At 38.9% G+C, this 16,166-nt stretch overlaps 1 protein-coding gene across 1 annotated transcript in view; it reads left to right on the top strand.

The window, feature by feature from the left end:
* Window positions 1-16,166, top strand: part of ROBO2 (roundabout guidance receptor 2) — a 427,603-nt gene that overhangs the window by 270,519 nt on the left and 140,918 nt on the right. Inside the window, exons 3-4 of the mRNA XM_019470803.1 lie at window positions 4,211-4,368; window positions 6,055-6,175. Of these exons, the coding sequence (XP_019326348.1) occupies window positions 4,211-4,368; window positions 6,055-6,175 (279 nt within the window). The remainder of the gene's footprint in view (window positions 1-4,210; window positions 4,369-6,054; window positions 6,176-16,166) is intronic.

Raw genomic sequence — 16,166 nt, 5'->3', positions numbered from 1 at the left:
CAGATTGAAAAAGTGGAAGCAAACAGATGGTTATTTGTAATCATCATGTAAATGTAATTCCTATAAAAATGTTTTCTTTCTAAAGGCCTGAAAGCTGTTGTAGTGGAAAGCAGGATTAAGCATGGATATCTAGCCTAGAATAATTTTGACCCTACCACCTTCCCTCCTACCCCATAAACATTGTGGCTTTATCTCCGCTTCCTTTAAGCAAATTGCTGGAGCCTCGGTCAAGGAAATTAATTCGGTTTCCATGTAATACCCTGAGTTCATGAGCATCAGTTTGACCAAGGCCTGGATTTGGGCCTAAGCTGGCAGGTGCTGGTAAGCAGTTGCCTTGGTAGCGGGGACTTCTTTTTTCTTCTTTCTCCCTCAGTCTGGCAGATGCGTGGCCTGTGAGTGTTTATCTCAGCACTGCCGTTGCTAGATGTGCTTCCTTTCCGTGATTGCGCTCGCGGGTACCTATAAATGGCCGTACAGGACTTTGCGTGCCTTAAAGACTGACTGCATGCCTTAAAGACTGACGTGACAGCTCGCAGACATCTATCTTGTTTGAGCAGCATCAGCTTGTTCGAGCTACAGAGAGACCAATCAAACTTTAATTAACTTTTGTCTACAGCACCATTGTAGGCTGTGTGTACGATTATCTGTCCTTTCCAGCTCTCTGATGCCCCGGTGCCTCTCCAGACAGCGAGGTGTAGCCATCCGGAAGCTTTTGCCCTTCCGAGGCTTTGCCTCTCGAAACGTGAGGACGTTTGCGCTGCCGTCAGGCTGGCAGAGGGGAGCGGTTCTGCCCTGCATCGCCGTCGCTGCCGTTGGGGCTGCGCAGCAGCCTCCGGGGTCCTGCTCTCCGAGGAGACCAGCGGCACTGCGGTCCCAGCGTGGGCACACGGGGCGGGGTGTCAGCGATCTTTCTCTTTGGCATCCCTTGTTAAATGTAGGGTAGCACCCACGGCAAGCACAAAGGGAGCTGCGTACCTTATTTTAAAATAAAGCAAAATAAGAACACGGGATGAAGAGGAGGAGCCTGATGGCAGTGTTTTGCCACTTGTGTTGAATTAAAACATTAGTATTTGTGCCCTGCCAAGAAGGCCCTGAGAAGGGCTGGTTTCTCGAGTGAACAAAAGCCTCTTGCCAGTGTGTGGAGAGGGTGGGTGATCTGCTCAGGCTCACTAATAGTTATTTGGAAGTACCCAGCAATTGTGGATAATTGGCTGAGGAATATTCTTGCAGCTCTCAACCATTTTTCTGTTTTCACAGATGATTGTGCTATTAGATATGGTGAATGCACTAAGCTCTGTTGCAGCTTTTCCATTTACCGTGCTAATAAGTGTGAACTGAACTTCCAGTTGATGCTTCTTTCTTCTGTGGTTTTCTGTGCCACTGGAGTAGGACAGCTGAGCTCTCCAGCTCGCCCTCTGGTCTCCCCTACACGTGCCCTTCCTCTTCCCTGCTCCTTCTCTCTTGGGGTGATGTTTGGATGTGCTGGGATGGCTGTGCTGATCAGATTAATGTCTGTGCTTTGTATTGTCGTTGTTATATTGCACTAAAAGCACTGAATCACAGGAATGGCAGCCCGTGCCGTCTGCTCTTTACCTTGTTTTTCTCTGTGCTTTTATTCTTATTCTTTCCTTCCTTTACCTGGCTTTTTGTTTTCATTCTCCCTAAACTTACAGTGTTCCCTCTCTTCCTCTCTGAGTTGTTTTCTCTCTTTAATTTATATTCCACACATTTTTCTCTTATCTTTGTCTTTCTGTCCCTGCTTTATTTTTTCCCTATTTCATTTTTCTACAACCATTTTTTGTTTTTCTCCAAAACACAGAATGCTTTAGATGGAAAATAGTGAGATATATCTATTCAAGATTCGCATATGCGCTGAGGTACAGAGCGGGATTAAGTAAACCCCGTAGCATCAATTTTGTCTTCCATTCAAGCCAGATTTGCAGTAAGGCTTGGGTAAAGGAATGTGATAAAATCAAATCACCTCTTAGCCTCATATTCTGAGGCTGATTGGAACCTTACACTGTTGCTGGGATGATTCGGAGAAAGTTAATGTAATTTGCTGTGTATCACCCCAAGAAACTGTATTTGTCAGCTTCCTATAGCAGTGTGAAATGTTCAAGGAAAATGCTTTCCTTAATATTGCTGCCAGGAATTAGGAGTCGGGAGTATAAAGTCATTATGTTGTGGGATCTGCTGATTTTCTGGGGATTTTCCACTAATGGATTTGCCCAGAAGTTCTGTAATTGTACAAAGAATCAAGGCAACAAAAATTAATATTTATTTTGTGTGTAATAATAATAGAAGAAGTTGATGTTTATCCATTTGCCAGTTATATGAAAGAGGGCATAGCATTGCCTAGAAGTATTTTTTCATCCTGTGTATCATAGTGATTCCAGAGACACATGAAGATGCTTCCTAAAATAGGTGATTTTGTAAGACTTTTTTTTCTGGTTCTTTCCCTGAAATTGCTGTGGTATTAGCTTTCTTGGCTTTGCAAAATGTTGTAATGCCAAATAGTCAGCAGCCCACGATCTTCAGCATACTGTTTCTGTGTTGCGCATTACATAAGTTATTTCTTCCATTTCATCTTGAAGCTCTATAAATTCCATTTCTGTCAATGTGATTATTGTGAATCAAAAGTGTAAGAGTGCTTTGTATTAATCATCAGAAATATTTTGGGGTTGAGTCTTTTGTTATCTGTTGGAAAAAATGTATCAATTGGGTGTGTCACCTAAGAAGAATATGGGTTCTTGCCAGCGTTGTATTTGTTGCCAACTGCGTCCTGTCACTTCTATTTTATGCTTCAAGAGCAAGACCTAAATAATCACTCTTTTTTGTGTTAGAAAAGGAATTAACTTCCAATTAATTCCCTCCTTCCTCTGGGATCTACCTGTATATCCCAAAATGGGGAACAATAACAGTTACCTCATATGTCATTTTGAGTGCCACGTATATACAGCCTGCTCACCTCAGCCCATTCAGAGACCAGTTCTTGTATGTATTAATCATATTTTCTTCTGGCTTATTACACAACAGAAAAATATTCAGTTCCAAATGTTAAAATGGGACACATTTTATTAACATTGAAAGCAGTAAATTATCTCTGCTTATGAAATGAGACTGAGCAATTTCTGCTGAACTCTTCCTGACTTGCCCCTTCACTAGGATACGGTGTTTTCTAATTTCTCAGAGGGCCCTGGTTCCATTAAGGGCGAGAACTGTTTTAAAGCTGTAATGAAAGCCATACGTAGCTGAAATTCAAGGAGGGGAAATGCCCTAAATTCTATTTCAGTAGCTCATCTAGAGCTATTTTCAGTTTTATGTTTATAAGAATGTCAATTAACCTAGAGACTAGGACACACATGGAAGAATAATGATGAAGTGGATATCATTTTAACACACTGAAGCTAGCTAGTTGGACCTAATCCTTCTTTATAGAAGCTTGATTTACATAAAAAGCTGGCCTATGTTGCCTAATTTAGTTCTCAAACAGCTTGGTAATTTAAATGCTCTTTCCTTTCAACGTTATGAGACAGCACTGGTCAAAGTTGCAGAAATATTAACACTAAAAAAATAAAAGGAAGAAAGAAATATGCTGGAAGCACACTACCATCAGCTTGATTTCTCTGACACCTTTCAGATGATCACTTCAGCACTTTCAGGTGATCGCTTCAGCATGTATTTGGTGATAACAATAATAATATTAACAATAACAATACCCTTAATCAAAGTGTAACTCTGCATTTTGGTATCAGTTGTGTCACTTCTTTACCTAGCTTATGCTGAAGTTGGAGATCCAGGCAAGCCAGATATTCAGCATGTTGTTTTCTGTTATGAAAAGAACTCAATATCAGACCTGCAAAGCTACTTTTGCAAAGACGGGAAGTGCCCCTCTCAAGGTTAAAAAAAGTAATGCATGCTACAGGTCTTTCTAATTTAAATGCAGAGCAGTGTTCTTATCTGGAGAAAAAACAAGGAAAAAAATCCATCTATGTGAAATCTGCCTCCATTGGACAAAAGGTCACACCTCACCAACTTCTTTTATGAGATCTTTTATAGTAAATATCAGATGCAAAGTCCTCCTCTAATAAATCGTTGAGACTTTTTTGTTGGTTTAATATTATATGTATCTGAGTATTTTCCCCCCCCCACTTACAATGTCATCACTTCTAGTAATTTTTTTTCTCCTTTCCCTCATTTATTGCATTAGTGTTACGGGATGACTTCCGCCAAAACCCTACTGATGTTGTGGTGGCAGCTGGAGAGCCTGCCATATTGGAGTGCCAGCCACCTCGTGGACACCCTGAGCCTACCATCTACTGGAAGAAAGATAAAGTCCGTATTGATGACAGGGAAGAGCGGATCAGTGTGAGTACAACTCAGGTGGTTGTCTATAGACACAGGGCCTGCATTGAAGCCCCGCAGCTCAGTGCAGCAGAACTTTACAGCTTTATAGCCTTTCCTGTAGAGACTTGTTATTACTCTTGGCAGTTTGCCTCTCTGAGCTTTCCCAAATGAGGGGGGAAGGTTGTTTATTCCTTCTGGTTTGGGTCTCCAACTTGAACTTCTTGAGGCTTGATTTGTATAACCAGTGTAACAGAGGTCCATTAGAGCTGTAGATTTGGTCATGTAAGGTGCTCTGTTGGATGGGAGCCTCAGTGGATGTCTTTGACCGATTTGGCCTTATCTTTTCTAGACCTCAGCTCACTGGAATGAGATCTCAGTTCAGTGAAATGAGAATATCAGACCTTATATCAGAGAGGTGCTTTGAAGATAAAATTAGTCATATCTATGAGGTACACAAATGCTCTGGGGGAAAAAACCAACAGTTTAGGATGATATTGGTAATGTTGTATTTAGTGGAGTAATTGGGATGTGTATTCTAAATGAAGGCTGAAGTTATACTCTAAAGAATGATTGTTCCTGAATAAGAATATCTATTGAGTAAATGAGTAACACTGGTTGAATTCTGTGATAGTTCATTCCATGTACTGAATGAAAAAGGATCCAGCAGAAATACCTAACTTATCAAGCGATTAGAAATTATATCATGGTATGTGCAAGCAAATGGGATAAATTAAGGGTGCGGGGACATATTTCATTCCTAATATTTAAATGCTTAGCTTTTCACTATTAATATTCCTTCAATAAAGTTTTATGTCGTATGTAGTGATATGTAACTCATTCAGTGCTGACCTTATTCAATATGGAAGTACTATCAGGAAGCTTGTTTGTTCCTTTGGATGCCTAAGGAAGTATTTCAAGCTAAACAATCTAAGAGTTTGCTATTTGTGGGCCAGGCTGTCTCTGCTAGGGTCTACTCAAGAGTAGAGGAAGGAAGAGTGGCAGGGAATTGGTTATCCTTCCCTGACTCTCAAGTTTCTTTGGCTATATTCATAGCTTATTCTGAAGCACCCCATTGTCTAACTTTTGACATTGTATGTGACTTCACAAGCTGCAAATTTGTTACTTTATTTCTTTCAACTAGCCTGCTCTTTCACTCTATAAGCACCCTTTGTAGCCAGGAAAAAGTTAAGTCTTATGGGATTCGGGTTAATTCTCAGTTTGGGCTAGATTCAGTCTGTTTACATCAAGGAAAAGAGAAAAACTGTCTTAATCAGTGAACAAGGAAACTGTTCAGTCACCAGTAAAATAAAATGAACTAAATAAAACTAAGTAAAATTGCCTTTTTCTTGAGAGAGATGTCAAGAGTGCTTTACATGTCATCATGCAAGAAATACAAGCATTCTGCATTGCCAAAGAGGCAGCAAGAAATGTAATCTTTGAAATGTAAAGCATCTAATGAAAACCAAAGAAAAAACTGAAATGTAATTAAAAACAGTCAGTAGGATAAAATGTGTTCTAGAACAGCTTAAAGATATATATAATCCTATATATATAAATATATAGGATTATAATTTTAAAGCTGTAAATATTTTTACAAACAAAACTTTTAAATGCCTTAGTTGTGGAACTTGCTACCTGAAAAGGTAGCTTTTTCCTTATATCTTTTGTTTATCTGAAATTAAAAATATATTCCTTGTTTTGAAACAGATACGTGGTGGGAAGCTGATGATCTCCAATACAAGAAAAAGTGATGCCGGGATGTACACTTGTGTTGGAACCAACATGGTGGGGGAGCGAGACAGCGATCCGGCAGAGCTGACTGTCTTTGGTAAAGTGACTCAAGCTTTTGTTTCCTTTTCACTACAAATGCCATAGACTGAATTAACCTGGGTGACTCATCAAAATATGAGATGAAACAAGGTTAACAAAACACAATAGTACTGCTTAAGCTGCATTTCACAGTTTCTGAAGAAGACCAGGTTTCAAAGGCTGCAGTTTATAATTATGAAGCTGTGATGGCTCAACATTTTCCTTCTAAGCGCATAGTTTCAATCTAATTGGAGGTCCTTAGTGATATGCATACACTCAGAGATGGTAATGCAGGGCATAATGCTCTCCCTCACAAAATTGCCAAATGTAATTAAGGTACTTCTAATACAGTTGACGATGCCTGCTTAACAGAGATTTGGACCAGCATTGCCTATTTAAATAATTCCTTATTTCTGTGGCGCTGTGAAATCAAACCTTTGTAGGAGAGCACAAAAGAGCTCAATTGATCAGTAAAAAGTCGTTGGATAAAATCCCGAGATCAACTTTTTGAATACATAGAGATACTTTTGTCATTTGTTTTTTAAAGGGCATAAACCAGCTTTTCATCCTGTAAGCCAGGGCATCATCTAGGTTTTTGGTGTTGCTGAATGAATCAAAAATGAATAGGTTTCCTGTGTGAAAGAGCTTCCAGGCCTGATGGGCAAGGCAAGAAGTTGTTAAGAACATTTGCCCTTTGGTTAGGGTCTAGAGCAAGAATAGAGTAATACTGAACCTAGAGCTGGATCCATACTGCTCACAATTGGATAAGAAGCAAAGCTGCAAAATCCTGCTGTGGTACGTCCTGCAGTCATGACATTTCTGTTTACCATTAGATGTGGTTTTGTAGGAATTAGTCAAGAGGTCTTGAGCAAACAAAAGAAAATCAGTAAGGAAAAAACCCGTCACTGCTAAAGAAAACACATACATGCATACAAAAGAGAAAGAGAAATAATGTTAATGTTCCCTCCTGCTACACCTCTTTGATATCCTTGATACAATACCAAAATTCCAAACAAGACTGCTTGTAATTCCATAAGACTTTTCATAGAAATCCTGAGGTCCTTTCTGAAGCAGGTGCTCCTAATTTTTTCACCTTCTGTCTAATATGGTGGACTGGAAAATCCAGTCACACATATTGCCATCTGTGTTTGCATGTATGTGCAATTCAACATTTGGTTGTCCACTTTAAAAAAAACATATTATGGGATTCACAAAGGCATAGAAAAGTTTATGCTAGACAAGATCTGTGAGTGACTGAGGATTTGCTGCTTTCCAGCATTACAAGACTGTAATGCTAAAATGCTAAATGCTGTAAAACTAAACTCCGCTTAGTTTGTTGTGGATTCATGGAAGCATATGACTTTTAAAGATAGAACTAGTATACCTTGCAAAAAAACACAGGAAGGATCTCTATCAAATTATTATGTCCTTCGCAGCCAATCTGTTGAAGTTGTGCCTTTATACAGATGTGAAAGAGGCATGACATATCTTCTTCGTCAGTTTAAGTACTGATAATCTCTGGTAATACTCCCTGTGGATAGCAAGCAGATTGCAGTCCTAAACTACAAAGCCTTAAGAAATCCTTAAGAAAATAATTGGTTAAAAAGCATTGAACTGTAGGAATAAAAACTGAAATATGCATGTAATTTCATATCCTGCAGAGCTACGAAAAGTATTAGGTTTGTCTTGATATGTAAAATATTACATAGCCAATTACAATACTCTGAATTTTTTTACAGGATTTAATCGTAGCAATCAACTCGTAAAACACAATCTAAGCCTATTTTGTGAATACTGAACAAAATCAGCAATAAATGAAATTAGATATTTTAATTCTTCATAACTGTGTTAGACGACCAAAAGAAAATTGTATTTAAAGTTCCTTTCCCCTCTGGGTACCTTCCTCTCTAAAATTCCCCTTCTATCTAGGTATTCCCTTCCTATCTTCCTTTTGGCTGTACAAGACTAGCATGCAGGAAGCAGGCGCTCAGGTCATGATCTGCTGTTTGACAAGATGATTCGACCATCCTGTGCCCATTGCCTGGCTGCCACCTGGCCCTGAAGCTCTGTGTTGGTGTATTGGGCTCACTGTATAGGCGTGTCCAGGTTTGTCCTGGTCCGCTCCGTACAAAAGAAGGTGGCTTGGCTCTGCCTTCCGCCGGCAGAGCAGTTGTATTCCGTTCCTGGACTCCAGGCAGCAGCTCGTGTGTGGGTGGGTGCGTGCACGGTGCACTGGAGAGCATTATCCATGATGTTTCCAGGAAGCAATGTATCTACTGGACAGTCCAATCAGTCTAAGCATACACAATAAATCCAATAAATCCAGCAACTCTGGGAAACGTCAGATTGGCTGTGCATGTTCAGAATGACTTTACTGAACACAGGCAAAACCATGGGTCATCTGGTAAGTCCACAGCCTTCCTCTAATATGACTCACAGGTTTGAGGAACATGGGAATAGTGCAAATGTTGCAAAAAATGTGCTAAAAATACCATAATACTTATATATTATTTATGTGCCCAACTTTAACTGTTTTGAACATATTTGAAAATGGGCTTTATAATTAAAAAGAAGATATCTTAGCTAAGAGACTTAGAGAATTTAATAAAGTGGCTGGCAAGCCGACAGCTGGTGCTGATTCTGGAGAGGAATGTGTATTAATTAGCTGATTATTAATGTCTCTATTCCTTTTCCAAATAACAAACCCTTTCCATAGTGTGAAGGGAGCCTTAGTAAACACACTACTCTGTAGGAAAAGGAACTGTTTCATACTAGTTCTCAAACCTTTCCAGGAATCAGCCACTTGTTACTTTTGGCTTTGCAAGTTTTTCTGTAATACCTGAAGTTAATTTCTGCATGTGACTCGTGACAGATCTCTGGCTCCCTGTACAGTAAATTTAGCCTGAGGCATTGCCTCTGGAAAAACTGAGTCAGTGTGGTGGTAACTGGTGGCCCGAGGGGAACAGCATGGAAGCCTAGCTGAAAAGATTACACTTTTCCCGAGTTTAAAAAAAATACCCTTTCCATAGTGTGAAGGGAGCCTTAGTAAACACACTACTCTGTAGGAAAAGGAACTGTTTCATACTAGTTCTCAAACCTTTCCAGAAATCAGCCACTTGTTACTTTTGGCTTTGCAAGTTTTTCTGTAATACCTGAGTTAATTTCTGCATGTGACTCGTGACAGATCTCTGGCTCCCTGTACAGTAAATTTAGCCTGAGGCATTGCCTCTGGAAAAACTGAGTCAGTGTGGTGGTAACTGGTGGCCCGAGGGGAACAGCATGGAAGCCTAGCTGAAAAGATTACACTTTTCCCGAGTTTAAAAAAAATAAAAAAAAAAAATGGGCAATGAGAACCTTGGAAAGAAGTAGGAGGAGAAAATGAAAGTTTCCCATATGCAGAATGTATCCACTTGGCTGGTTACCCATTCAATAACCTTTGCTGAGAGAGAGTTGTGGATAATACATGTAGAACTTTCACAAAACAAGTAATTTTTCTTTTTTTCAACCCTGCCTGCATAGGAAACCTAGTTTTCAACATTTAGGCACTGCTAACAGCATACTGTTAGTGTCGGTGCAGATTGCATTTCTTTTGTTCCCAAGTCATGATTCTTCTACTAGCAGAAAATTGCCAAACTTTCACAGTAAAATATCATAAAGCAAACTGATTGTATAAGCAGTGCTTCCCAAAATTATTCCTGTGTTTTGAATAGTGACAATGGTGCATTACATTTTGTTAGTCTTCTCTTTCAAGCACTACTGCTGGTTTTTGCCTTTATGAGCCTCCAAGGTGTAATCTTGGAGTAAAGCAAGAAGGCAGGGTCTGTCACAGAGTCTAAGCTGGCCTTTAAAGAAAGTTAATAACTAATCCATCAATCCTAACGTTCACAAAAAGAGGCAGCATGGTACTTTATTATTATGGACGCACTATTCTAAAGGCCAAATTCAGAAGTGTAAGTGATACAAATTAGGCTGCTTTGCTTGTGTTTGGGCTCGTAGCCTTTGGCTGAACAGACTTAAAGCAAGATGCAAAACAGAAACAGTTTCATTCCAATTTGTAAGAAAGCTTGGTTTGTAAATACATAATATGGAGCCAGAAATTAAATAAAGTAAGAATTACTGTTTAAGTTAACCTTTTATCATTTTGTCATACTACTACGCTGTTCTCAGATAAGTTTTCAATTGGTTTAACTATTTCAGACTCCTTTTTGTTCCTTTGGACTTAAAATGGTATGTTTGAAGAGAATGTACAAAGGTATATCTTGTATATTGATTCTGAAGCTCACTGAAATCAATGAAAGCCTTAATATATCAACTTCAAGAGGCTGGCATCAAGCAGTGGAAAAAGATATATTTAGAAGAGCCTCAGAAGAATATAAAGCATAACTAAGAAGAGTACAAAAATGTCTTAAAAGATATGTCAATTCAGCCATATTAAAGATTATTTTGGATTAATCTTTGATTTTAGCTTTGGTACCTGAACCTTTTTTCAGCTAATAAGGTCCAGTGGGATGAAGAGGTATTTTTGTCTGACGCTTGAAGAAGTATTTGCGTTTGATGTTCTCTAGACATTGTCAGGCTGAAAGAGATACTACAGTTCCAGAAAGAGTATACTATGATGACATGATGTTAGAGGAAAAAAATCCAAAACCCCCTTAATGAAGACATTGTGCCCTATTTTACTTTCCTGAGCTCTGACTATCTGGAAGGCCTTAGCAGAGAGTATTGTCCCATCATATCCTGGAAATTAGTCCCAGAAGCTTTCCCGGCCGCATGGAAAACCTACCAAAATCGGGTATACATTCACAGTTCAAGACAGAGAAATTGGCAGTGTGTATTTTGTCCTTCAGAGCAAAGCTCCTCCTGTTTTTCTTCAAATCCTTGTATTTCGCACTTGCAGTGTACTTGTGGCAGTTTGCAAAGAGCCAGTTTGGCTTTGCAATATTTGTTATCCACAGATACTGACAAGTTGTAATAGGATAATGACACTGCTGTGAAAAAGGATCTGATTTGGTCTCCAAAGTCCATACATAATGCTCAGTAAAAACTGCAATTAATACGGTTGTAGAGGTATATAAAAGGAGAAAAACACTAATGATTGATAAAAATGATTCTACTTTATTTGCATGTGCCCCTTAACAGTGCTCCATGCCTTTACTGTGCAAGCTTGTTGCATCTTGGGTACTGCTTAGAATGTAGAAGTTTGCAATGTCTACACAAGTGCTTATTTCTCAAATGAAAAATGGAAACGTGCCTAAAAAGAGGCAGTAGAAGAATGTCTTTAAATATAAAACCATCTGCTTTTGCAATTGTATTTTCATTTATTTGGCCAACATAGGTAAATTTAGTGTGATCCTAATATCCTGTCTTCTTCCACATCTTCATTTTTGGCAGAGAGCTTTACTTTATCCAGATCATGTTGCAGTTAATGAAATATCTACACTATTGACAGCATTCTGAAGTGAAACTTACTTCCAACCATCTCATGTTTCTTTTTTTTCCTTTATATCAGAACGCTAAAGTGAAAAAAGCTTTATTCTTAAACTATTTGCTATTAAGTCCCTCCCCAAAGCCTTTTAATTTGTGTTTTAATACTTCTTTCTAGAACGTGAAAACATTTTTAAAAAATGATGCCTTCTCTCCAGCAAAGACAGAGAAAACAGTTCTAAATCAGATTGAGCCTCTACATTATGGGGACCATCAAATCCTTCACTCTAGCAGTTGCCTCAGCAGAGAAAATATATTAAGGTTGTTAGGATCATTTTAATTCGATTGAGGTCCTATATATGGCTGTCTAACTTTCTGAGGAACAGAGAAAGGGCAATAATACATCTGAAGGTCATTGGAGTCTCTCTAATAGACTGTGATACTCAGACCAGTTGTTAAATAGAGGAAAAATTGAGTTCTGGGGTTGACTTGTGTCAGCACCCAAAGCAAGGAAAGGATTTTCCTATGTTTCTGGTTAGGATTCTGTAGGTTTTCTTGCAGTGCATATCTCAAGTGCTGTAACAGATTGTAGGTGTGTGTCCAGATTGCATTAACAATCCCCTTTTATAACTGCAAGCAAAGTTTCTTCTGAAGTTGTAAAGGTCACCCTAGTAAGAACACAACTGGTTGACATGACATATAACCATGACCTATTTTATAGTTCTCTTCAAAGATTTTTAATATTCATCAGAGAAAGTATGGGAAGTGGGTACTTTATTTACTCAGTGAAAGCTTATAAAATAGCTATATTAAAATTTTTATATGTCTATGATTTTAATTTATTGCCCTTTCTTGTTGTTTCTCAATATATTGTGTTCTGAATGCTGTTGACAGAGTAACAATGTTTAATTATACCACAAGGCTTTGCTTATGGGCAAACCATTAAAAAAAAAAAAATTTTTTTCTCAAGTTTAGCTCTGAAACTAAATTTCACCTGCCTGCGTGAAGAAACCTTCTTTATTTAGCATGCTCAGGCAAGCAGCTCTCTGTCTCCTGAGAGATTAACGTTGTAAGCAAGTTATGCAGGTGACTCGAATCCAGTTAGTCTCACATAAAGAATGTTAATTGCATTGGCAATGGCATTCACTCTGATCACTTTATAGCTGTATAATTAGCTATTGGACATATTCAAGGGGTTGTCTGAGTGATACAAATACAGGAAACAACATGAGCGACGACTTATTCTTTCCTGATTCACACTGTGCAAAATGCAGAGACAATGGAAAAATGGAAATAGCAGTTACTGGTATTTGCATGTCCTTGCTAACTGGGATCTGTACTTACATAGATATTTATTTTCTAGCAAATTCTAAACTGTTTTGGAGAATGCACAGTTTTGAGAAGCTGATCTGAAAGAAACATGTATGTATACTCCTAAATTGCCTTGATGTGGAATCAAGTGATATGCCTAATGACCTTTTTGGCCATTTACTGTCTTGTCAGCTTGGTTCTTCTCAAAATGTGATAGGAATTTATTTTCTCATCTCCTGTATAAGAAGCATTTACAGTCACAGGTAGCAATTTTATAAATACGCATACATTAGTTTCTTAGCTGTTTACAGGCAGCTTTTATAAACATGGTCTAAAATAATTTTTGTATGCAGACCAAGCCAGCATACAGGCACATGCAGGAATTATTTAAATTCAAGGGTCTCTAAATCACATATGAGGATGCTGATCTGGATCTAAATTTCTTGGTTTAGGATCATCTTTTGAAAAACAAATAACAAAATATAAACTGTATTGTGTATGAGCTCAGAGTAGGGGCTGGACTGAGCTCTTCTTCGGAGAGAAGTTATGAATAAGACACTGTTGCAACTTACAGAAGGTTTCATTAAGATATTCCCTTCTAGACCCACAGAATTATAGACAGGCCAAGTGCATTGCTTAGCATTGAGGTTAACAACTAATGCTTTTGTTACTTTGTCCAGTTTTAATAAGTTCGCCAAACCAAAAGGCTTTATCCAAAATTTTCCACGCCTGATGTCTGCTTCAACTGATTTTTATTTTTGTTTAAATTGCCAAAATAATTCATACTTCTCTAGGAATGTTGAAGTTCCTGCAGTTTGGAGGTGAAAGGGGTAATGGGAGGGAAATGGGGAAGGATGTGAAGGAGAGGAACGGAGGAAGCTTTTGTCCTGAGAAATGCAGGTCCTTCATGTTGGATAACAGGGACATAAAATTTGACGGGAAATAGCTACACTATGCCAGAGATGTAATTTTTTGCTTGTCCAAATAACTTTTACCAAATTTAGCCAATTATGCACCTCTCTAAAAAGAAATAAATCATCAATTCATACACCAGAGACACCAGGTAGAATGCAGGTCCGAACAGCATTTTCCTGCAACTGCAGTTTAGTGCTACTGTCACTCTCCTGGGATGGTACTTGGTTACTTTAACCAATTTTTCTTGTGCTAATATTGTGGATGGGCTGTATCTGGGTGGCACAGAGAAAAGAAGCTCCAGTTCAAGCGTAGTTCAAACACAGAGTGGAGAAGAGTCAGTTTGCAGTGAGGTGCGAAGAAGTGAGAGGCATGGGTAGTCGGAAAGGAGACTGGACTTGGACACTTGCTGGGTTCCAGCTGTGAACAGCAATATTCTGGGCTAGGAGGAGACAAATGGGCTAAGGAAGCAGTCTGCAGCTGGAAAGAGCTGGCACAGCCAATGGCTGGAACGGAGAGGGATTTGAGGCACTGTCACAGGCTGGCCAGGACACATAGGTGGGGGTAGGAGCAAACCTAGTCTATAACAGTCTATATTTTGTTACTTGTTTTTCAAAGGATGATCCTAAACCTAGCTGGAGATGGGGAAGGGTCAGGAGACTACATGAACGGGGAAGGAAAAACCTGATGAAGCACGCTCAGGACAAGGAGCTGTAGTGAAAGTTATATATGGTTGGTACACAGACTTGAGACAGGTAATAAAGACACAGACGTCAATGTGTCTAGAGACTAGAACTGAATTTACTTGCCCAAACGCTGCTGGAACCTGCAGGTCCTGGTCAGGACTGGGAATGGGACAGAAGCAATGGCTTGGGAGAAACGGGGAGAAGAACGTCTGCCCGTTAGACATGTTTTTATCTGTAGCATCTGGAAAAGTGCTATAGTTTCTTGAGCGTGTCTATTCTTCTACTGACAAAATATGTTTTTCCCTGCCAGTGGGTCCCCTTGCTAGTATCATGGAATTCCTATGTGATGCTGTCACTCATTTACATAATTATTAACAGGTGGTTTTGTGTTCCTTGTTTTCTGACTTAATATTCTGATTTGTAAAAGTAGTGAACATTTTATCGGCTGCAACTGAATTCAATGGAAGCTGAGCTTTGAACACAGAAAATAAATGCTAAATTAAAAAAAAAAAATGGCAGTTTTTTGTCTCAGGTTAAGCATCAAAATTTAGCAGATATTTTTTACCTTGCTTTCTTAGATCCCCATCGCATTTCAGAGAGGAGCTATGAAAATAAGTGAATTGTTTATGAAGCATTAAGATAGGTATAATGGAGGTCATGAGGAAATTAATAATTCCATCTTTGAAGTGAAGTTTGAGTAGTATGACAGGAGGCCACCCACTAAAGTGTACAACTAAAGCAAAATATTAAACACCTGCTTATTAAATGAATACCAACAATCTGGAGATGTTTGGGGAAAAAATAGTATGTGATCATATAATTGCAACCAGTCCCATAAGGCATAAACAGAAAGGGAGTGATTAAAGGGCATGCAGACAGCCTTAGTTCTGGCACTTCTGGCACTGAGGTGCTGCGTGCCTGATTTTGCAACCTTGTTAATGTTCTTTTAATGTTGTTGGTTTTTTTTTTTCATTTGGATATAGAAACATGGATAGCCAACCCATAAACTCAGCTCTGTAGTTATCAAGACAAACTGCCTGAGTCAGATTCTCATATTGCTTACATCTGGGTGAATTTTGAATAATTTTTTAAGTGACATCATACCCTTCAACTTGCTGAGAATGAAATGCGAAACGTAGTGTGTAACCAGTTTTAAATGTCTTTATAATAAATCCCTGTCTTGAGTGGAAATACTGCTTTGTATAAACCCAGTCTTATAATGGTTTGACTCTAGCATAAATAATTTATGACAACGAAAGTGTGATATGGCTAGGAGAGGACAGACCAAAATTTATGCAGTCCAAAGGCAACTTGGAAACTAACCCCAGCGACATCCTTTCAAATGAAATTACCGGTACTTTGAGTTTGTACCAGTATAACTGAGATCAGATTGTGGCTCTGCATCTGGATTTTAAGCAGGCCTGTACAACATTATGATGATTAATAATATTTGTAGCCGTGCAGGCTAACATAACAAGGGTAAACAGAACTTATTATTCAGACCTTAATTTAGTTTTCCATGGTGAAGTTAGTGATGGGGATCAGGGAAGCTCTGACCTCTGTACAGTAGTACACAATTGCCTGAGATGCATAACACGGAGTTTACATTTTCCTCCGAAGCATCAAGATATTGATTATTGCCAAAGGCAGGCTCTCCAGTGGGGCAGCTCCTATATT

This window comes from Aptenodytes forsteri, unplaced genomic scaffold (assembly GCF_000699145.1).
Source record: "Aptenodytes forsteri isolate BGI_AS27 unplaced genomic scaffold, ASM69914v1 Scaffold207, whole genome shotgun sequence".
Classification (NCBI taxonomy): Eukaryota; Metazoa; Chordata; class Aves; order Sphenisciformes; family Spheniscidae; genus Aptenodytes; species Aptenodytes forsteri.
This window is presented reverse-complemented; position numbering and strand designations above follow the sequence as displayed.